The sequence below is a fragment of the Salmo salar genome, chromosome 16 (genome assembly GCF_965601325.2).
Source record: "Salmo salar chromosome 16, fSalSal1, whole genome shotgun sequence".
NCBI classification, from domain to species: domain Eukaryota; kingdom Metazoa; phylum Chordata; class Actinopteri; order Salmoniformes; family Salmonidae; genus Salmo; species Salmo salar.
This window is the reverse complement of record NC_138306.1, coordinates 74072930-74097304: the sequence shown is the minus strand read 5'-3', so window position 1 is coordinate 74097304 and position 24375 is coordinate 74072930. Positions and strand designations below refer to the sequence as shown.

Genomic DNA, 24375 nt, shown 5'->3' with positions numbered 1-24375 from the left:
TACAGGCACTACCCATTCTAATCCATTTACCATACAACCAGGATATATATCTACTGGGACTACCCATTCTAATCCATTTACCATACAACCAGGATATATATCTACTGGCACTACCCATTCTAATCCATTTGTCATACAACCAGGATATATATCTACAGGCACTACCCATTGTAATCCATTTACCATACAACCAGGATGTTTATCTACTGTGACAACCCATTCTAATCCATTTATCATACAACCAGGATATATATCTACTGGCACTACCCATTCTAATCCATTTACCATACAACCAGGAAGTTTATCTACTGGGACTACCCATTCTAATCCATTTACCATACAACCAGGATATATATCTACAGGCACTACCCATTCTAATCCATTTACCATACAACCAGGATATATATCTACAGGCACTACCCATTCTAATCCATTTCCCATACAACCAGGATATATATCTACAGACACTACCCATTCTAATCCATTTATCATACAACCAGGATATATATCTACAGACACTACCCATTCTAATCCATTTATCATACAACCAGGATATATTTCTACAGACATTACCCATTCTAATCCATTTATCATGCAACCAGAATATATATCTACAGACACTACCCATTCTAATCCATTTATCATACAACTAGGATATATATCTACAGACATTACCCATTCTAATCCATTTATCATACAACCAGGATGTATATCTACTGACCATACCCATTCTAATCCATTTATCATACAACCAGGATGTATATCTACAGGCACTACCCATTCTAATCCATTTACCATACAACCAGGATATATATCTACAGGCACTACCCATTCTAATCCATTTACCATACAACCAGGATATATATCTACAGGCACTACCCATTCTAATCCATTTCCCATACAACCAGGATATATATCTACAGACACTACCCATTGTAATCCATTTATCATACAACCAGGATATATATCTACAGACACTACCCATTCTAATCCATTTATCATACAACCAGGATATATTTCTACAGACATTACCCATTCTAATCCATTTATCATGCAACCAGAATATATATCTACAGACACTACCCATTCTAATCCATTTATCATACAACCAGGATGTATATCTACTGACCATACCCATTCTAATCCATTTACCATACAACCAGGATGTAAACAAGTTTGTCCCGCATCCCCTTTGCTATTTGCTCTCTCTCTTGAAGCGCTGGCACAAAGCATACGTAAACATTTTGCATCCTCACATATAAATATCTAATAAACTGAACAATCTATTTCTCTATATTCAGATGACATACTGTTCTATGTTGCAAGTGCTCAGATATCCCTCCAGCCAATAATGTCTATTTTCACAGCATTCAGCTCATGGTCTGGTTACAAGATCAACTGGTCTAAATCAGCTCTACTACCTCTTAACTCAGCTATGGGAAGTGTTCAACTACCACCCATGATACCAGGGAAGAAACAAACCACCTACTTAGGCATTACCATATCCCAATCTATTGACACTACATTCAGGAAGAACTACTTAGAAACCTTTAAAAATATTTTAAAAAGCTATAAAAAGATGGCCACTTCTTTGCATGGTAGAATCTCAATTATTAAAATGAATGTTCTTTTATGAGTTCCATGTTACCACTGCTTCCTCCTATAGACTATTGGTCTAAACTTGACTCTGTCATAAAGAAGTTCATTTGGGGGAGAAGGAGACTGTCACGAATTTCCCCGGTACTGTTGCTCATTCTGTGCACCAGCTCCCGACGTCTACGTCACCGGCCTCTAGAAATCACTGAACTGTCTCATTACGCACACCTGATTCCAATTCCCCTGATTAGTAATGGTATATATGTGCCCTCTGTTCACCAATGTCTTGTGGGTTATTGTTCCCATTGGTCTTGTGAGTACATGTGGTTTGGCTTTCGTGCTGTGTGTATTGTGTACTTGTTATTACGGGACTCTTCTCCTGTATTTATTAGAGGTTTAAACTCGCTCTTTTGTTTGGGTTACATCCCTGTGTTTTTGTATATGTGTTTGTTTTGGGCTTCATCCCTGTGCCTTTTCATGGCATGTTATATTTTTCGGTGGAGTATTAAAAACCCCTATTACATTATCCTGCACCTGTCTTCAATAATTTATACCACAGAGACCACAGATTAAATATGCAACACCACAGACAACAAAAGCATCAGGTGGACTTATTGTTTGGACCCATTATAGCATACTCGGTAAATGTGTGGAAAGCTACAGAGAAGCATATGAGATCTAATCTTAAATGGAATGCTTAGTGTGTTAGAAACCATTTGTATCAGATTCTTGGTCTAAGAAGGGTGTTTATACTTTCAAAGACATATTATATGTGAATGGACTCCTCAGTTTCCAGGAAATCCACCAGTGTTTTAATGTCCCAGGTTCATCATTTCTTCTTTACCTTCAACTCCGCCTATCCACGCCAGCCTATGGGGTCCCCTGGGGAGCAGAACTAGCAGTACACCCATTGGTCAAACTTCCAACGGACAGACGCCCCTCAAAAGGAGTTGTTTCTGATATCTATAGTCAATTAATTCTTGCAGCCAAAAGCCATTTTGTCTATCCACTGTATTGGAAAATGATTTTAGACTTTCTGACTGACAAATAAATTGGGAGACAGTATGGAAAAATATATTTGGATCATCTAGAAACCCCAATCATTGAAACATTTGCCATAGAATTGGTACTTTTCAGCATGTGCTGTGGAAATGCCCAGGGGTGGTTGCATTCTGGGGGAAAGTCAACAATGTCATCTCTGTACTTAGATAAAATACTGCCATTAGATCCAATAGGGATGTTGCTTTGTGATGACTCTGATTGGCACTTGTCAGAACACCAACAGAGAGTGTGGTTGGCAGGAACCACAGTTGCTAAGAAAATTATTGTACAAAAGTGGATTCCACCTCATCAGTTAGCATTGCAACAATGGCTGCTCACATTTAAGGAAATTGTACTTATGGAGCTCTCCACGGCCAGGATCCATAGGGCCGAGGTGTCCACTGGACACATGGAAAAAAGCAGCAGGGGATATTTCTGAACCCTTAACCAACGGGCCTTACGTCCATGAATGTGTATCAGTGATTTGTTACTACTATATATGAGCTATATGATGTATTGTTCAGTAGATATACTATGTAACATTCATTTATTTGACATGCTATCAGATTGCCGGTGGGGAGTGGGGAGTGGGGGGGGTTTAAAAAATATATATCTATAAATGTATTGTATGAATCCTATGAATTGAAATAATAACTTGATGTAAAAAAACAGGTGGCAACAAGAGTTTTCTGATTGGTTGTATCTTAATCACACTCCTCCCACTCGCTCTTTCTCTTCTCTTGGAACCATATGCCCAGCAGCTTGTAGCCGAGCACGGATAATACGACAAACTTTAACCAAACCAAATATTGTACCAGGATTTAAAAAAATGTTGCCCCCCTTTTTGTCCCCAATTTCATCATATCCAATCTCGATCTTGTCTCATCGCTACAACTCCCCAACGGGCTCGGGAGAGGCGAAGTTCGAGTCATGCGTCCTCCGAAACATGACCCTACAAACCACACTCCTTAACAACCGCCAGCTTAACCAATGTGTTGGTGGAAACACCGTTCAACTGACGACGAAGTCAGCCTGCAGGCGCCCATCCTGCCACAAGGAGTCGCTAGAGCGCGAGAGGAGCCAAGTAAAGCCCCCCCGGCCAAACCCTCTCCTAACCTGGAAGACACTTGGCCAATTGTGCGCCGCCCTACGGGACTCCCGGTTGGTTGTGACACAGCCTGGGATTGAACCTGGGTCTGTAGTGACGCTTGTTTCACGCTTGATTTATTGCTTGTTTACTTGACGATAACATTTTGGTTTGATTTGTGTTTGTGTAGGCTACACAGCCGAAAATCAACAAGTTCAACATGGCGCGACGACAACAATGTTTGCCCATCTTCATAACCACTATGAAGCTTTTCTGAATGAAAATAACGTTGTGACAGATCTCCTAGTTACGGGATACAGAGAAAATACATCGCTTTAGACTCCAGTGAGTTAAGGAACGGTAATGTGCTGTAAAGCCCTAAACTTACTGGCATAGATGCAAGGTGCAACCTTTCATATCTGACCTATGACCTTGCAAGGTTAGACATATCACCTGGAGGTGAATGTTGTCCTCTGACTGATGTCTAGTTTACTCAGGGTTAGGTCTGGGAGATGCCCCAGTGCGGTACAGGACAGGTACTGGTAGAGGCATTTGGAGGTTGTGTGTGTTTCTGAGCATGTGACTCTAAAACTGTTGACCTTTGCCACTGTCTGACCTGTCAGTGACCCTGGAGGTATTCTAGACTGGGATGAAGGACTTCCATCTGGCTCAGTGGTGATTCCTGATAGATTCATGATGAAACTGGATCAGTGTTGAATCATGATGAATCTGGCTCAGTGCTGATTCCTGATGAATTCCTGATGAATCTGGCTCAGTGGTGATTCCTGATGAATTCATGATGATTCTTCAGATGTACATCACTAGTTATCTAATACTTCCTCATGCCATTCTAGTGGGCACTAGGGATGTAAAATTTGACCTTACAAAATGGTGCTCTTGTCAACTAGTCTCTTTGGCAAGAAAACTAAAAGCTGACTACAGTAAAGTGACAGGCAGTCTGGTGGCATGTTGGGGTTGAACTCACTCTCTTCCCTGGGAACTGACCTCTGACTTTCTAATCTTTGACCTTTACCAGTCTGTCTGATGACCTGTGTCCAACCTCTTCCTGTGCACACCACATAAGATTAGTGCAGTGAACTATAAAATGACCTGTGACTGACATCTAACGTCTGACTTTGATCTTTGACCTCCTCTGGTCTAGAGCTGGTGTCGTGTTAAGGATGGGAGAACATCTGGGGACTGTTCTATTCTGGGAGAGGGGCCATGCAAATCTAAGTTTCTGTTTCACAGGGCTCTCTCTCTGTCACACACAGTCATGCACTTACACACCAAATACTGCTCCACGGAAGTGTTGGCCAGCTGTGTGTGTCTGTTTGGTCAACCAAGCATTGAGGCACACCAACCTTTTTGCTTCACACATGATTTTATGTTGACATGATATGGATTATTCATCCTCAATGAGACTATTTCACCTGTATCTTTCTGATAAGGAGGATATTTGTAGATATGGGAGGTTGGGAGAGTTATGAAACTAGTTGGTAACCATTATTTCTTTGAGTTAGTAAAGAGGTTATACTTGGTGATGTCGTATAACAAGACCCTTAGTTCTGTGTTCAGAGGACCAGTGATGTGTTTCATTTCATGCAGGAGGTTTTTGTACGGCTCTAAATCAGTGTGAACACACGTTTACTATTGAGATAGTGGAAACTCTGACAGTAGTAAACTGCTGCATCTTCAGCCTGGACTCCACTGATGGTCAGAGTGAAGTCCCTCTCAGACCCACTGCCACTGAATCTAGCAGGAATCCCATCTAGCCGTGTCTTTACGTATTTTATCAGGAGTTTGGGAGCTTCTCCAGGTCTCTGTTGATACCAGAACGCACACTCATTTCCATCACTCCATTTTTGCACTTTATGGTTGGTTGTACAGGTCAGAGTGACGGGGTCTCCTGGAGAAAATGTCACTACAGGAGGCTGAGTCACAGTCACCTGACCTCTGGATCCTGAAGAGGAAAAATATGAATTAATCAACAAGTATAAATAACATAATTTATATTTCATAATATTTTATGGAGGGACATTTATTAATTGAGAGCCATTTCAATGATTATAGAAGGTACTCAACAACATGTCATTTTCCATTGTAAGAGTTATAAACAACAGACCTTTGAGGCAGCAGCAGATCAGTGTCCAGATGAAGATGGTGATCAGAGTCATGGTTGTCCTGGTTTCTGTTGTGTTGATGGACAGATCTCAGTCCTGCAGTCTGAAACTCACAGGTCTATAAACACTCCCAGAGCACTGAAGCCTGAGCTGCCAATGCAAATCACCTCCTCTATGGAAATACCCTACCTCAGGGCAGATGATGAAACTGTTAATGCATTGACATAAACACTATAATCTTAAACATTGAATACAATATCTTACCTAAATCTGTGGAAGAATTTAGTATTTAACATTTGTCAGGTATATTTGATATCTCCAACATTTATATTTTATAGTCAAGGATGAAATAATCTGTATGTGTGTTTTTTCACCTGTATATGGTATTGTTGACAGACAATCAGCGGTAGGGTTGAATGTGTGTTGTGTAGAGAGTTACTGGTGTGTGTAATGTGCAGGGGGTTTTTGTACGGCCGTTCAATGAGTCTGAATCACTGTGGTGGACTTTTGGTGGAGGCACCAAACTCATCGTTGACTGTAAGTACAAGAGAGCCATCATTATTATAATAGATTTATTTTAACATTTATTAAATCCCAAAAAGTGATAATTAAGAACAATTTGTAGATTTGGAAGTTTAATTTATTTAATTCTGATTATTTGCAATGTTTCCATATACGCTGATGATCATTCAAGGACAAAAACATAATCTACCAAACTCTGTAACAATAGTTTTAGTGTTTGATGTCTTTAAAAACACTAAACCAGTTTAGCAGGATTATTAAGCATGTTATATTGTAAGCATGTAAGTTTAATATCTATACTGTAATTTAACACATCACTGACTGTAGTGTGTGGTCACGCTTCATAGATGTTATTGGAGGGAAGTGAAAGAGTCTGTAGAATATATATAAACAACCTGCCATTTTCACAGACACAATTTTATTTTATACAGTATCAGATTTGTTTCTTCACATTAAAGTTGTTGAATTACGTTTTGCAAGGTTCTTGTCCAGTTTAACCCTTACATGTCATCTCTCCAATCCCCCTCATCCTCTCTCTCCTAGTGGGTGTGGTACGTCCCTCCCTGACCGTCCTACTCCCCTCCAGTGAAGAGCAGGACCAGGGGAATGTGGTCCTAGCGTGCCTGGCCCACAAGGGCTTCCCGGAGGGCTGGAAGCTGGGTTGGAGGCTGGGGGCCGGGGGGGCCTTGCAGGGCAGCCAGAGCCTGGAGGTCCTGGAGAAGGACGGTCACTACAGCTGGAGCAGCAGCCTCACCCTCCCCACTGACCAGTGTTGGAAGGCTGGCTCAGTCACCTGTGAGGCCACCCTAAAGGACCAGACCCCCATCACTCACACACTGGAGCCACACCACTGTTCCCAGTAGACACCCTGTACACAGAGAACACCTACCTATCTGTCATTCTATCATTCTAAATATCTATCTAGAGCTTCAGCTCTGGTCATCAATCTGGGACTCTGTGTCTTTAAATCTGTACCTGTTTTATTGCTTTTGCTTTTAGATTGGAAATGTTAACAAAATAAAATGCTTTGTATTAATGTCAAACAAGGTGTCCCTGATTTGTATTATAAAATAAATATAAGTGAACATCTGTGATCTTGTGGTTGTTTAACAAAGACTAAACTGCTCTGTAACAACATGGACATTAGAAGGTTGGTAGGGGTGAGGGAGGGTGAGGGAGGGTGGGTAGTGGGTAGAACACCTTGGGACAGTGAATATCTGGGGACAGGAGCAGAACCACATCTGACCATTATAGACATGGGAGGGTTATAGGATATATCTGTTGGTTTTGATCATGACTAAACTATGTGGTGTGTTTGAGATTCATTTGTGAGTTGTAACCAGATGTTCTGTATGGTGGTAATTTAGTGGTTATTTATGCTTGGTGATGTCATATAACCAGGATCTGAGTTGTGTTCAGTGAACCAGTGTTTCATGTCATAGTCTGTTGCTCCTCAACACCTGCAGTAGGTTCTAATGTACAGCAGTACAGTCTCTGTGCCTCCATATACACCCATACCATAGTAATATCCTGCATCTTCAGCTTGGACATCAGTGAGAGTAAGAGAGTCAGTACCTGATCTACTGCCACTGAATCTAGATGGTGTTCCAGACTGAAGGGTTTTTACTGTATAGATGAGGAGTTTAGGAGCCTGTCCAGGTTTCAGCAGGTACCAGCTCATGTCATCACCAATACCTGAACCTCCTGTAGCACTGAGAGACAGTCTTCCCAGACTGACAGACTTCACAATAATCCAAATAAAGGCTTTGAAAACTTGTACAAACAGTGGCAAACTAGAAGCTGTCTGAATACGACCGTTCAGAAAGGTCAGAGACGTTCTCTCCCTGAGTCAGGAACCCCAGCGTTATCAGCGATATCATCTTCATCGTTTTCATCATCATAATCTGTGGCTCTGAGAGGAGTGAGCAGACTGGACCCAATGCTGCTAACACTGAAGTCGTAAAGTGTCTGGACCAGTGAGATCTCAACATCTATACAAAACACCACTCTATAGGCTGCTGGGTGTGTGAAACAGAGAAAGGGAAGGAGAGAGAGAGACAGAGACAGAAAGACAGACAGAGAGTAAGAGAGTGACTTATAACTCTCATATCTGTTATTTTGCTGTTAGCCATGAGTCATTCCATCCTAAGGGGAATTTCAATCAAAGGATGATAACTACAGAGACATAGGCACAACCCAAAATCCAAGTTTGTCAGACATATTATACCTACATACCTACATATACCTACAGTCTTATGTAAAACTGAGTCCAAAATCCATTTGATTTCAGGATGAACCTCCCACTGGTATGCCCTTTGATCACTCGGCTAAGCATGCCTCTCCTTAATGTCAATATGCCTTCTCCATTGCTGTTCTGGTTAGTGTTTATTGGCTTATTTCACTGTAGAGCCTCTAGCCCTGCTCATTATACCTTATCCAACCTCTCAGTTCCTCCACCCACACATGCTATGACATCTTCTGGTTTCAATGATGTTTCTAGAGACAATATCTCTCTCACTATCACTAAATGCCTAGGTTTACCTCCTCTGTACTCACATCCCACCATACCTTTGTCTGTACATTATACCTTGAAGCTATTTTATCGCCCCCAGAAACCTGCTCCTTTTTCTCTCTATTCTGGACGTCACAGACGACCAATTCTTATAGCTTTTAGCCGTACCCTCATACTTATTCTTCTCTGCTCCTCTGGGGATGTAGAGGTGAATCCAGGCCCTGCAGTGCCTGGCTCCACTCCTACTCCCCAGGCGCTCTCTTTTGATGACTTCTGTAACCGTAATAACCTTGGTTTCATGCATGTTAACATTAGAAGCCTCCTCCCTAAGTTTGTTTTATTCACTGCTTTAGCACACTCCGCCAACCCGGATGTCCTAGCTGTGTCTGAATCTTGGCTTAGGAAGTCCACCAAAAACTCTGAAATCTTCATCCCTAACTACAACGTTTTCAGACAAGATAGAACGACCAAAGGGGGCGGTGTTGCAATCTACTGCAGAGATAGCCTGCAGAGTTCTGTCCTGCTATCCAGGTCTGTACCCAAACAATTTGAACTTCTACTTTTAAAAATCCACCTCTCCAAAAACAAGTCTCTCACCGTTGCCGCCTGCTATAGACCCCCCTCGGCCCCTAGTTGTGCTCTGGACACCATATGTGAACTGATTGCCCCCCATCTATCTTCAGAGCTCGTGCTACTAGGTGACCTAAACTGGGACATGCTTAACACCCCAGCCATCCTACAATCCAAGCTTGATGCCCTCAATCTCACACAAATTATTAACCTCTATGGGCTAGGTGGGACGCAAGCGTCCCACCCGTGGTGCACTCCATCAACAGCAGGTGCATTTCAAGAGCGGCAAATTTGAATCCAAATAAATGTCAAAATTCACATTTTTCAAACATACAACTATTTTACACCCTTTGAAAGATAAACATCTCCTTAATCTAACCACGTTTTACGATTTCAAAAAGGTTTTACGGCGAAAGCATAAATTTAGAGTATGTTAGGACAGTACATTTACAAGAGTTGTGTGTAATGTTGTGCCAATTCAAAGACAGGCGTCACCAAAACCATAAATCAGCTAAAATGATGCACTAACCTTTTACAATCTCCAACAGATGACACTCCTAGGACATTGTGTTAGACAATGCATGCATTTTTAGTTCTATCAAGTTCATATTTATATCCAAAAACAGCGTTTTACTGTGGCGTTGATGTTCAGGAAATCGTTTCCCTCCAATAACCGGCATTCAAGTCAGCACCACAAATTAAATAATTAAAATTAGAAAACATTGGTAAAATATTATATTGTCATTTAAAGAATTATAGATTTACATCTCTTGAACGCAATCAACTTGCCAGATTTAAAAATAACCTTACTGGGAAATCACACTTTGCAATAATCTGAGCACTGCGCCCAGAAAAATACGCGTTGCGATACAGACTAGCCGCCATGTTGGGGAAATACTATGTAAATAATCCATTACCTTTGATTCTCTTCATCAGATGTCACTTCCAGGTATCACAGGTCCATAACGAATGTAGTTTTGTTCAAAAAAGCTCATCATTTATGTCCAAAAATCTCCGTCTTGTTAGCACATGATCTAAGCCCGCCGGACTTCACTTCATGAACGAGGGGAAAAAATATATTTACGTTCGTTCAAACATGTCAAACGTTGTATAGCATAAATCATTAGGGCCTTTTTTAACCAGAACATGAATAATATTCAAGGTGGACGAATGCATTCTCTTTTATAACGTATTGGAACGAGGGTACCCAACATGAACTCGCGCGCCAGGTGTCTAATGGGCCATCATCGTTCCATGGCTCTTGTTCGGTCAGATCTCCCTCCAGAAGACTCAAAACACTTTGTAAAGGCTGGTGACATCTAGTGGAAGCAATAGGAAGTGCCAAAATATTCCTCAGCCCCTGTGTTTTTCAATGGCATAGGTTTAAAGGTAATACAACACATCAGGTATCCACTTCCTGTCAGAAAATGTCTCAGGGTTTTGCCTGCCAAATGAGTTCTGTTATACTCACAGACACCATTCAAACAGTTTTAGAAACTTTAGGGTGTTTTCTATCCATATATAATAAGTATATGCATATTCTAGTTACTGGGTAGGATTAGTAACCAGATTAAATCGGGTACATTTTTTTATCCAGCAGTGCAAATACTGCCCCCTAGCCCCAACAGGTTAATGAACCCACCAGGTACAACCCCAAAGCCGCAAACACTGGCACCCTCATAGATATCATCCTAACCAACGTGCCCTCTAAATACACCTCTGCTGTTTTCAACCAAGATCTCAGCGATCACTGCCTCATTGCCTGCACCCGTAATGGGTCAGCGGTCAAACGACCTCCACTCATCACTGTCAAACGCTCCCTGAAACATTTCAACGAGCAAGCCTTTCTAATCGACCTGGCCCTGGTATCCTGGAAGGATATTGACCTCATCCCGTCAGTAGAGGATGCCTGGTTATTTTTTTTAAATGCCTTCCTCTCCATCTTAAATAAGCATGCCCCTTTCAAGAAATTTAGAACCAGGAACAGATATAGCCCTTGGTTCTCCCCAGACCTGACTGCCCTTAACCAGCACAAAAATATCCTGTGGCGTTCTGCATTAGCATCGAACTGCCCCCACGATATGCAACTTTTTAGGGAAGTTAGAAACCAATACACACAGGCAGTTAGAAACGCCAAGGCTAGCTTTTTCAAACAGAAATTCGCTTCGTGCAACTCCAACTCTAAAAAGTTCTGGGACATTGTAAAGTCCATGGAGAATAAGAACACCTCCTCCCAACTGCCAACTGCACTGAGGATAGGAAACTCTGTCACCACCGATAAGCCCACTATAATTGAGAATTTCAATAAGCATTTTTCTACGGCTGGCCACGCTTTCCACCTAACTACCCCTACTGCATTCAACAGCACTGCACCCCCCACAGCTACTCGCCCAAGCCTCCCCCATTTCTCCTTCTCCCAAATCCATTCAGCTGATGTTCTGAAAGAGCTGCAAAATCTGGACCCCTACAAATCAGCTGGGCTTGACAATCTGGACCCTTTCTTTCTAAAATTATCTGCCGAAATTATTGCAATCCCTATTACTAGCCTGTTCAACCTCTCTTTCGTGTCGTCTGAGATTCCCATAGATTGGAAAGCAGCTGCTGTCATCCCCCTCTTCAAAGGAGGTGACACTCTTGACCCTAATTGCTACAGACCTATATCCATCCTACCCTGCCTTTCTAAGGTCTTCGAAAGCCAAGTCAACAAACAGATTACCGACCATTTCGAATCCCACCGCACCCTCTCCGCTATGCAATCTGGTTTCAGAGCTGGTCATGGGTGCACCTCAGCCACGCTCAAGGTCCTAAACGACATCGTAACCGCCATCGATAAGAAACAATACTGTGCTGCCGTATTCATTGACCTGGCCAAAGCTTTTGACTCTGTTAATCACCACATCCTCATCGGCAGACTCAGTAGCCTTGGTTTCTCAAACGATTGCGTCGCCTGGTTCACCAACTACTTCTCTGACAGAGTTCAGTGTGTCAAATCGGAGGGCCTACTGTCTGGACCTCTGGCAGTCTCTATGGGGGTACCACAGGGTTCAATTCTTGGGCCAACTCTTTTCTCTGTATACATAAATGATGTCGCTCTTGCTGCTGGTGAATCTCTGATCCACCTCTACGCAGACGACACCATTCTGTACACTTCTGGCCCTTCTTTGGACACTGTGTTAACAACCCTCCAGACGAGCTTCAATGCCATTCAACTCTCCTTCCGTGGTCTCCAACTGCTCCTAAACACAAGTAAAACTAAATGCATGCTCTTCAACCGATCGCTGCCTGCACCTGCCCGCCTGTCCAGCATCACTTCTCTGGACGGTTCTAACTTAGAATTTGTGGACAACTACAAATACCTAGGTGTCTGGTTAGACTGTAAACTCTCCTTCCAGACTCACATCAATCATCTCCAATCCAAAGTGAAATCTCGAATTGGCTTCCTATTTCGCAACAAAGCATCCTTCACTCATGCTGCCAAACATACCCTCGTAAAACTGACCATCCTACCAATCCTCGACTTCGGCGATGTCATTTACAAAATAGCTTCCAATACCCTACTCAACAAGCTGGATGCAGTCTATCACAGTGCCATAAGTTTTGTCACCAAAGCCCCATATACTACCCACCACTGCGACCTGTACGCTCTCGTTGGCTGGACTTCGCTTCATAATCGTTGCCAAACACATTGGCTCCAGGTCAACTACAAGACTCTGCTAGGTAAAGTCCCCCCTTATCTCCGCTCACTGGTCACCATAGCAGCACCCACCTGTAGCACGCGCTCCAGCAGGTATATCTCTCTGGTCACCCCTAAAGCCAACTCCTCCTTTGGTCGTCTCTCCTTCCAGTTCTCTGCTGCCAATGACTGGAACGAACTACAAAAATCTCTGAAACTGGAAACACTTATCTCCCTCACTAGCTTTAAGCACCAGCTGTCAGAGCAGCTCACAGATCACTGCACCTGTACATAGCCCATCTATAATTTAGCCCAAACTACTACCTCTTCCCCTACTATATTTATTTATTTTATTTATTTTGCTCCTTTGCACCATATTATTTATATTTTATCTTTGAACTTTCTTCAAACTACAAATCTACCATTCCAGTGTTTTTCTTGCTATACTTTATTTACTTTTCCACCATGGCATTTTTTTGCCTTTACCTCCCTTATCTCACATCATTTGCTCACATTGTATATAGTCTAATTTTTTTATTTATTTTTAAAAAAAATATATATATTATTTTTTTTTATTATTATTATTTTTTTTATTATTATTTTTTTTTTCTTCTACTGCATCATTGATTGTATGTTGTTTTACTCCATGTGTAACTCTGTGTTTTTGTATGTTGTCGAACTGCTTTGCTTTATCTTGGCCAGGTCGCAATTGTAAATGAGAACTTGTTCTCAACTTGCCTACCTGGTTAAATAAAGGTAAAATAAATAAAATAAAAATAAAATACCACAAATGTTAATAGCCTGAATCGAAGACTTCACAAAATGTTATGGTACCTGTTTATCAATGGCTCTGATATTTGCAGGTTGATGGCGCCCTCTTGTGGTAAGGTGGTGTCATGCTGAAGTTCAGTTCAGACCATAGAGAATGATAGTGGACTCTAGATGGAGAAAAACAGTTTCTGCGTAGGGAAGATCTTAATTGCATATTCCTTGTGTCCTCTCTCCTCGTCTCTTTCTCAAAACCCAGACTAACTACAGGAAGCTAGAGTGGAAAGCATCTCGTTAACAGTTGCCATCCCAAGCCCTTACTCTAGTTCATAAAACAACCATTTGGTGCAAACATAACATAATCTTATAATTATGCTACCACATTTGCCATGGGGCAGAGAGAAAAATGAGTGGTTTTTATAGCTAATCTCATGCTATTGTACACATTTTCCAATGAGGCTGTTTACTTGTTCCTAGTTTCCTGCAATTCTAATTTTCTTTGCCTTGGCTTATGATGTGTTTATATCCTATCTGAGGATGAGGTGGGACCCAGGTGCAGAGAAGAGACCAGATGAGGAATCAGTGGTTAAGGATAAACATAAATACTTTACTGAGAAACAGTAGCCGAAGGATCACAGTAACACTGGGAAAACAACAAACAATAAATCTCAAACACTCACACACGAAACAAACGCACACAGTAAACAATTCAAGCTTCTGCTAAGGAAACCAGAACACACACCTCTTTTAACAGAGAAATCATAATGAGTAAGAGGACACACCTGAGTGTCATTAATGTCTCTAGGATGGTCTCTGCTGCCCTCTGGTGACAGGTGGAACCATGACAGGTGGTGCGCCCTAGAGCTTCGTTCAAAATATACAGGTTAAGAAGAGAGGATTCTAATATCTCATCACTCTTCGAAATTCATGGGACCAGCGTTGCTAGTTAAAAACGGCGCTAGCAGTTATCAAAGGACCTGGTCCAATGAATTTGTTTATTTTCGAATGATTCCGCATGGAATTACTTCATTGTCTTAACTTTCCCATCTTCAACCTAGCCATAGATATCCTATTAAATTACTAGAGGGGCTATGTCAACAACCCTCAAAGTTCCAGAATGGGATGAAAATGGCAGCCATTGTGGTCAGGGAGAAATCCAAACCAGCCTAATTGGAATGAGGCTTAATCCTGATTTTACTTATGCAGGAACATAAAAGTAAGGCATGTGAAATATCGGAAATTGGGTAATAGAATTACTGTCAACCTAAAATATTGTCAGATAATCATAAATACAGTTTATATGGGTTTTAAACAAACTTTCTGTAAGTAGCCTCTAAAATAGATGTAAACAGACCATAAATGTCTACATTTTTGTTTTCTTGGAAAACAAAGTGCTATTATATTTACATTTTAGCAGACGCATTGACATAAACATAATATGGAAGGATATAGCTGACCTAAATCTGTGGAAAGGCTTGTAATTGACCATAGAATTTAGTTACATGTACAGTGCCTTGCGAAAGTATTCGGCCCCCTTGAACTTTTCGACCTTTTGCCACATTTCAGGCTTCAAACATAAAGATATAAAACTGTAATTTTTTGTGAAGAATCAACAACAAGTGGGACACAATTATGAAGTGGAACGAAATTTATTGGATATTTCAAACTTTTTTAACAAATAAAAAACAGAAAAATTGGCCGTGCAAAATTATTCAGCCCCTTTACTTTCAGTGCAGCAAACTCTCTCCAGAAGTTCAGTGAGGATCTCTGAATGATCCAATGTTGACCTAAATGACTAATGATGATAAATAGAATCCACCTGTGTGTAATCAAGTCTCCGTATAAATGCACCTGCTCTGTGATAGTCTCAGAGGTCCGTTTAAAGCGCAGAGAGCATCATGAAGAACAAGGAACACACCAGGCAGGTCCGAGATACTTTTGTGGAGAAGTTTAAAGCCGGATTTGGATACAAAAAGATTTCCCAAGCTTTAAACATCCCAAGGAGCACTGTGCAAGCGATAATATTGAAATGGAAGGCGTATCAGACCACTGCAAATCTACGAAGACCCGGCCGTCCCTCTAAACTTTCAGCTCATACAAGGAGAAGACTGATCGTAGATGCAGCGAAGAGGCCCATGATCACTCTGGATGAACTGCAGAGATCTACAGCTGAGGTGGGAGACTCTGTCCATAGGACAACAATCAGTCGTATACTGCACAAATCTGGCCTTTATGGAAGAGTGGCAAGAAGAAAGCCATTTCTTAAAGATATCCATATAAAGTGTCGTTTAAAGTTTGCCACTAGCCACCTGGGAGACACACCAAACATGTGGAAGAAGGTGCTCTGGTCAGATGAAACCAAAATCGAACTTTTTGGCAACAATGCAAAACGTTATGTTTGGCGTAAAAGCAACACAGCTCATCACCCTGAACACACCATCCCCACTGTCAAACATGGTGGTGGCAGCATCATGGTTTGGGCCTGCTTTTCTTCAGCAGGGGCAGGGAAGATGGTTAAAATTGATGGGAAGATGGATGGAGCCAAATACAGGACCACTCTGGAAGAAAACCTGATGGAGTCTGCAAAAGACCTGAGACTGGGACGGAGATTTGTCTTCCAACAAGACAATGATCCAAAACATAAAGCAAAATCTACAATGGAATGGTTCACAAATAAACATATCCAGGTGTTAGAATGGCCAAGTCAAAGTCCAGACCTGAATCCAATCGAGAATCTGTGGAAAGAACTGAAAACCTCTGTTCACAAACGCTCTCCATCCAACCTCACTGAGCTCGAGCTATTTTGCAAGGAGGAATGGGCAAAAATGTCAGTCTCTCGATGTGCAAAACTGATAGAGACATACCCCAAGCGACTTACAGCTGTAATCGCAGCAAAAGGTGGCGCTACAAATTATTAACTTACGGGGGCTGAATAATTTTGCACGCCCAATTTTTCCGTTTTTTATTTGTTAAAAAAGTTTGAAATATCCATATCCAAATTCACAAAAAAATACAGTTTTATATCTTTATGTTTGAAGCCTGAAATGTGGCAAAAGGTCGAAAAGTTCAAGGGGGCCGAATACTTTCGCAAGGCACTGTAAGTGTATTCATTCAATGCTAGTGTATTGCTATTCTATACTGGCTATTCTAGCCTTTTTGCTAAAATGGCATCATGCTGAAGTTCAGTTCAGGCCATAAAGAATAATTGAGGCCTAAGATGGATAAAACTGTTTTTGCATGGACATTGCCTTTGAGGTATTCCACCATTTTGAAGTAGTCAACTGAGCGGATCTTAATGTGGGTTAAGGTCACATAATTCCATTCAGGTCATCAGGAGGGATCAGCCTATGAATTATACTTATGAGGAAACATTACATTACAGCAGGTGGCAGTAAATCCCCAACCTTGGCTCTATAGCTGTTCAAACAACACAGTCTAGGTGACAGTTTGCACCCTGTCAGTTTGTTTACCAGTAAAAGTAGTAGAAGAAGAAACTGGAATACTTCAAAATGGAGATGGCCTCAATGGCACTGCCTGTGCTCTCACAGACACTATAATGGGACAGATACATTAACAATGTGATCTATCTAAGCCTATGGTTCAGACAGGGTCAGTTGTTGGTGGAATTACAGACTGGGCCTGCAAGCTGTTTTATCGCTTTTTGACATTCATATCTAGATAGGTGTGACAAAAATACTATTTCAAGGGAGTCGGCCTAGTCACTTACTGACACTGCAGTTTAAACATGCTGAAACAAGATCATCAATACAGTTGATCAGATCCCCCACTAAGGGACTGATATCTGATCCTACAGAAATAAATACAACTTTTAGAGCATATTATTCAGATTCATTCAGTTCCTCATATAGCTTTGATACTTCTGCTTGTCCGCAGTTCCCGGAGAACCTTACGCTGCCCAAACTCTCTAAAGAAGAAACAGTTGTATTAGAGGAACCTGACACTTTATCTGAACTGAAAGCTGCTCTTTTAAATATGAAGAAAGATAAAGGACCTGGTATTGATGGAATACCTCCTGAACTCATTCTCAACTTTTGGGATGACCAAGGACCAGTTATTCTTGAATCGCTTAACATTGCTATTGAAAAAAGACAATTCCACAGAGACATCAATACAGCTATTATATCCCTAACCCCTAAAGAAAGGAAAAGACCTCACCAACTGTCAAAATGTTCAGCCAATCAGTTTAATCTGAACAGAAATTAAGATGTATGCCAAAGTTCTAGCCATGCGCCTAGAGAACATTATTAACAAGTTCATAAGTCCTGAACAACCAGGGTTTATTAAGGGTAGTCAGGCAGCCGATAACATTAACTGCATGTTTCATGTGGTTGCTGAGGCTTCCAGTCTGCATACACTGTGTGCTGTGTTATCAGATGCAGAGAAAGCCTTTGACCGCTTAGAGTGGGAATATTTATGGGTTGTCATTGAACATTTGTTTTGGGGCTAGATTTATACAAATGATTCGCACCATGTATGTGAATCTTTCTTCTGTTATATCTACTGGGACTACCCATTCTAATCCATTTACCATACAACCAGGATTTATATCTACAGGCACTACCCATTCTAATCCATTTACCATACAACCAGGATATATATCTACAGACACTACCCATTCTAATCCATTTACCATACAACCAGGATATATATCTACAGACACTACCCATTCTAATCCATTTATCATACAACCAGGATTTATATCTACAGGCACTACCCATTCTAATCCATTTACCATACAACCAGGATATATATCTACAGACACTACCCATTCTAATCCATTTATCATACAACCAGGATTTATATCTACAGGCACTACCCATTCTAATCCATTTACCATACAACCAGGATGTATATCTACAGGCACTACCCATTCTAATCCATTTATCATACAACCAGGATATATATCTACAGGCACTACCAATTCTAATCCATTTACCATACAACCAGGATGTATATCTACAGGGACTACCCATTCTAATCCATTTACCATACAACCAGGATATATATCTACTGGTACTACCCATTCTAATCCATTTATCATACAACCAGGATGTATATCTACAGGGACTACCCATTCTAATCCATTTATCATACAACCAGGATGTATATCTACAGGCACTACCCATTCTAATCCATTTACCATACAACCAGGATATATATCTACAGGCACTACCCATTCTAATCCATTTATCATACAACCAGGATATATATCTACTGGCACTACCCAATCTAATCCATTTACCATACAACCAGGATGTATATCTACTGGGACTACCCATTCTAATCCATTTACCATACAACCAGGATATATATCTACAGGTACTACCCATTCTAATCAATTTACCATACAACCAGGATGTATATCTACTGGCACTACCCAATCTAATCCATTTACCATACAACCAGGATATATATCTACAGGTACTACCCATTCTAATCAATTTACCATACAACCAGGATGTATATCTACTGACACTATCCATTCTAATCCATTTACCATACAACCAGGATGTAAACAAGTTTGTCCCGCATCCCCTTTGCTATTTGCTCTCTCTCTTGAAGCGCTGGCACAAAGCATACGTAAACATTTTGCATCCTCACATATAAATATCTAATAAACTGAACAATCTATTTCTCTATATTCAGATGACATACTGTTCTATGTTGCAAGTGCTCAGATATCCCTCCAGCCAATAATGTCTATTTTCACAGCATTCAGCTCATGGTCTGGTTACAAGATCAACTGGTCTAAATCAGCTCTACTACCTCTTAACTCAGCTATGGGAAGTGTTCAACTACCACCCATGATACCAGGGAAGAAACAAACCACCTACTTAGGCATTACCATATCCCAATCTATTGACACTACATTCAGGAAGAACTACTTAGAAACCTTTAAAAATATTTTAAAAAGCTATAAAAAGATGGTCTGCTATGGCCACTTCTTTGCATGCTAGAATCTCAATTATTAAAATGAATGTTCTTTTATGAGTTCCATGTTACCACTGCTTCCTCCTATAGACTATTGGTCTAAACTTGACTCTGTCATAAAGAAGTTCATTTGGGGGAGAAAGAGACTGTCACGAATTTCCCCGGTACTGTTGCTCATTCTGTGCACCAGCTCCCAACGTCTACGTCACCGGCCTCTAGAAATCACTGAACTGTCTCATTACGCACACCTGATTCCAATTCCCCTGATTAGTAATGGTATATATGTGCCCTCTGTTCACCATTGTCTTGTGGGTTATTGTTCCCCTGTCCGTTGGTCTTATGAGTACCTGTGCTTTGTTGTTTTGGCTTTCGTGCTGCGTGTATTGTGCACTTGTTATTACAGGTCTCGTCCTGTGTATTGTTATTATGGGTCTCTTCTCCTGTATTTATTAGAGGTTTAAACTCGCTCTTTTGTTTGTTTCTCTAATAATTTTTACCACTGATTAAATATGCAACACCACAGACAACAAAAGCATCAGGTGGACTTAGTGTTTGGACCCATTATAGCATGCACAGTAAATGTGTGGAAAGCTACAGAGAAGCATATACATTTACATTACATTTAAAAAAATGTATATCTATATATCTATAAATATATTGTATGAATCCTATGAATTTAATAATAAATTGATGTAAAAAAACAGGTGGCAACAAAAGAGTTTTCTGATTGGTTGTATCTTAATCACACTCCTCCCACTCGCTCTTTCTCTTCTCCTGGAACCATATGCCCAGCAGCTTGTAGCCGAGCACGGATAATACGACAAACTTTAACCAAACCAAATATTGTACCAGGATTTAAAAAAATGTTGCCCCGCTTTTTCTGCCCAATTTAATCATATCCAATCTCGATCTTGTCTCATCGCTACAACTCCCCAACGGGCTCGGGAGAGGCGAAGTACGAGTCAAGCGTCCTCCGAAACATCACCCTACAAACCACACTCCTTAACACCCGCCAGCTTAACCAATGTGTTGGTGGAAACACCGTTCAACTGACGATGAGGTCAGCCTGCAGGCGCCCATCCTGCCACAAGGTGTCGCTAGAGCGCGAGAGGAGCCAAGTAAAGCCCCCCGGCCAACTCCTCCCCTAACCCGGAAGACGCTAGGCCAATTGTGCGCCGCCCTATGGGACTCCCGGTCGGTTGTGACACAGCCTGGGATTGAACCTGGGTCTGTAGTGACGCTTGTTTCATCGCTTTTTTACTTGACAATAACATTTTTGTTTGATTTGTGTTTGTGTAGGCTACACAGCCGAAAATCAACAAGTTCAACATGGCGCCACGACAACAATGTTTGCCCATCTTCATAACCACTATGAAGCTTTCTATATCCTGGCTTCTGGGCCTGAGTAACAAGCAGTTTACTTTGAGCATGTCAGTCAGGTGGAAATTGAGAAAAAAAGACCCTAGCCTGAAGAAGATTTATATGATAAGCTTCCAATGTCATATTAATGTGGTTCCTTAGATGTTAAAGACTAATCCAGGCATTGTAACATCTGATAATCTGCGTAGCGTGACTGTTTTAAACATGGGTTGCAATGCAACCTGAAGCAAAGAACAGCCACTGCACAAACTAACTAACCACCAAACAATAAGAAGGTCTCAATGTAATCTGAAGTCTACTGTCAGGAGATCCATGTGCTGTAGATATACAGTGATCTCCAAAAGTATTCTGTTGTTTTGGCTCTGTACTCCAGCACTTTGGATTTTAAATTATACAATAAGGTTGAAGTCAGCTTTAATTTGGGGTATTTTCATCCATATCGGGTGACCGTTTAGAAATTACAGCACTTTTTGTTCATAGTCCCCCCATTTTAGGCAACCAAAAGTATTGGGACAAATTCACTTGTGTGTATTATAGTAGTCAAAAGTGTGGTATTTGATCCCATATTTCTACCACTCAATGATTACATCGAGTTTGTGACTCCACAAACCTTTTGTTTGTAGATTATTTTGTGCCCATTAGAAATTAATGGTAAATAATGTATTGTGTCATTTTGGAGTCACTTTTTTTTGTTAAAATTTACATTTTTACATTTGTAATTTAGCAGACGCTCTTATCCAGAACGACTTAGTTAGTGCATTCATCTTAAGATAGCTAGCTGGGACAGGAATAGTAAGTACACTTTTCCTCAATAAAGTAGCTATCGGCAAAGTCAGAGCTAGATCTGTACACATGCTAACCTCTCACCATTACAATAACAGGGGAATTTAGCATCTTTTTTGAGTGGGGGGGGGTCTAACTTTCTCACTCATTATTCACGATTAGTTCAGAACTATCCGTAATCATGGTAGCATCAACATTAAGTGTTTAAAAACATTCTACTCTTATTTACAATAAAAGTAACTCCAAAATGGGACTACATTATTTACCATTCATTTCTATTTGGCATAAAATAATCCATGTACACAAAGTGCTGTGATTTCTAAACAATTCCCCCGATATGGATGAGAATACCCTCAAAGCTGACAGTCTGCACTTTAACCTCATAGTCATTGTATCATTTCACTGTGCCAATACTTTTGGAGCTCACTGTATGTAAATATGCTCTGAAATGAGCAGAATCTCCACTGAGACATGTTGATTTACTCAATTGTAAATCCACCTTCAGGCACTTCCTTGTTCAACCTACCTCTGCACTAACTGCACTATTTGTGTATGCAAACTGAACTGGAAAGTCTGTTTATTTGTTTGTTTATGTCACGATTCCCACCGACGGTGGCGCCCCCTCCTGCTCGGGTGGCGCTCGGCGGTCGTCGTCACCGGCCTATTAGCTGCCACCGATTCCCTTTTGCTTTTCCCTTTTTTTATTTTGTGACACCTGTGGTCAATTAGCCATTAGAGGGGCTATTTAGTTTAGCTGGCCCGCCCCTGTTCGTGCGGGATTAATGATTGTTTCTTGTTGGACGGCTTATGTTCGTGTCGACGTTGTTGGACGCCGTATGCATTTTCTCCCCTGTGTGTGGGAACATTTGTTTTTTGTGTGAGTGTATATTAAAAACACCACTACCCTGTGTTCGCTGCTTCCTGCGCCTCATTCCTCCTCCACAATTACCAAGCCGTAACAGAATCCCGCACCACGATAGAAGGCATGGAATCAGCGGGAGCAGCGGCCACTCCTCTGCCCTCGATGGAGGAACGCGTACTCCACCACACGACAGTCCTCCATCGCATCGGATCGGCAATGGACCAGTTGATGGAGAGGATGGACAGATGTCAGAGAAGTGGTATCCTCTCTCCACCTCCACCTCCCCCTCCCCCGATACAGCCATCTTCGCCTCCCATGACGTCTGGCTCTGGCGCGCTTCGTCTGGCGCTCCCGAGGGAGTACGATGGGGCGGCGGCTGGGTGCCAGGGGTTTTTGCTCCAGCTTGAGCTGTACCTGGCCACCGTCAGACCTGCTCCCACGGGGGAGGAGAGCGTGAGTGCCCTCGTTTCCTGCCTGACGGGCCGAGCTCTGGAGTGGGCTAATGCGGTCTGGAACGGTCCAGACTCGGCGAGGGACCACTACCCGGAGTTCACCCGCCGCTTTCGGGCCGTGTTCGACCACCCTCCGGAAGGAAAAGCGGCGGGTGAACGGCTGTTCCACCTCAGGCAGGAGACGAGGAGTGCCCAGGACTTCGCGCTGGACTTCAGGACCTTGGCTGCTGGGGTGGGGTGGAACGACAGGGCCCTCATAGACCACTACCGCTGCAGTCTCCGGGCAGACGTCCGCAGGGAGCTGGCCTGTCGGGACACAGCTCTGTCCCTGGATGAACTGATAGAGATGTCCATACGACTGGACAATTTGCTGGCTGCCCGCGGGCGTTCGGAGAGGGTCCTGCCCGTTCCACCCCCGTGCACCCCCGCCCCTACCCCTATGGAGGTAGGGGGGGCCGTGCCAAGGGGCACCGGAGGAGGTGGCTCCTCCTGCACCAGCTGTGGTCGGAGAGGACACACGGCCGACCGGTGCTGGAGGAGCCAGTCTGGGAGTCGAGATGGTAGGCAGAACACTTCTCGGTCACCTCAGGTGAGTCAGCACCAGATTCACCCAGAACCCCCTGTTGGTCATGTGTTTTTACCTGTTTTGTTTACTAAATGTTTTCCCTCTTCCCAGCATAGGGCGCTAGTCGATTCAGGCGCAGCTGGGAATTTTATGGACCGTGGACTTGCCATTAAGCTGGGCATTCCGCGGGTGCCGATAGATTCCCCTTTCCCCGTGCACTCCCTAGATAGCCGACCATTAGGGTCAGGGCTAGTCAGGGAGTCTACGGTACCACTGGACATGGTAACGCAGGGGAATCATAAGGAACGCATTAGTTTTTTCCTTATTGACTCGCCTGCGTTTCCGGTGGTGCTGGGGGTCCCCTGGCTGGCTGGTCACAATCCCCGTATTTCGTGGAAACAGGGGGTTCTCCAGGGGTGGTCAGAGGAGTGTTCAGGTAGGTGTCTAGGAGTTTCCATAGGTGCCACGTCGGTGGAGAGTCCAGACCAG

The 24375-nt window shown here is 42.2% G+C and overlaps 1 gene segment (V, D, J or C); it reads left to right on the top strand.

Annotated features, from left to right (window-relative positions):
* Positions 1–6090: 6090 nt before the first annotated feature.
* Positions 6091–7458, top strand: LOC106574569 (Ig lambda-3 chain C region-like; the record flags this gene model as incomplete). The annotated part of the segment is given in 3 exon segments: positions 6091–6150; positions 6306–6384; positions 6913–7458. Coding segments are annotated over 3 exon segments (459 nt in total), but the record flags the coding sequence as incomplete, so codon positions are not given.
* Positions 7459–24375: the final 16917 nt, after the last annotated feature.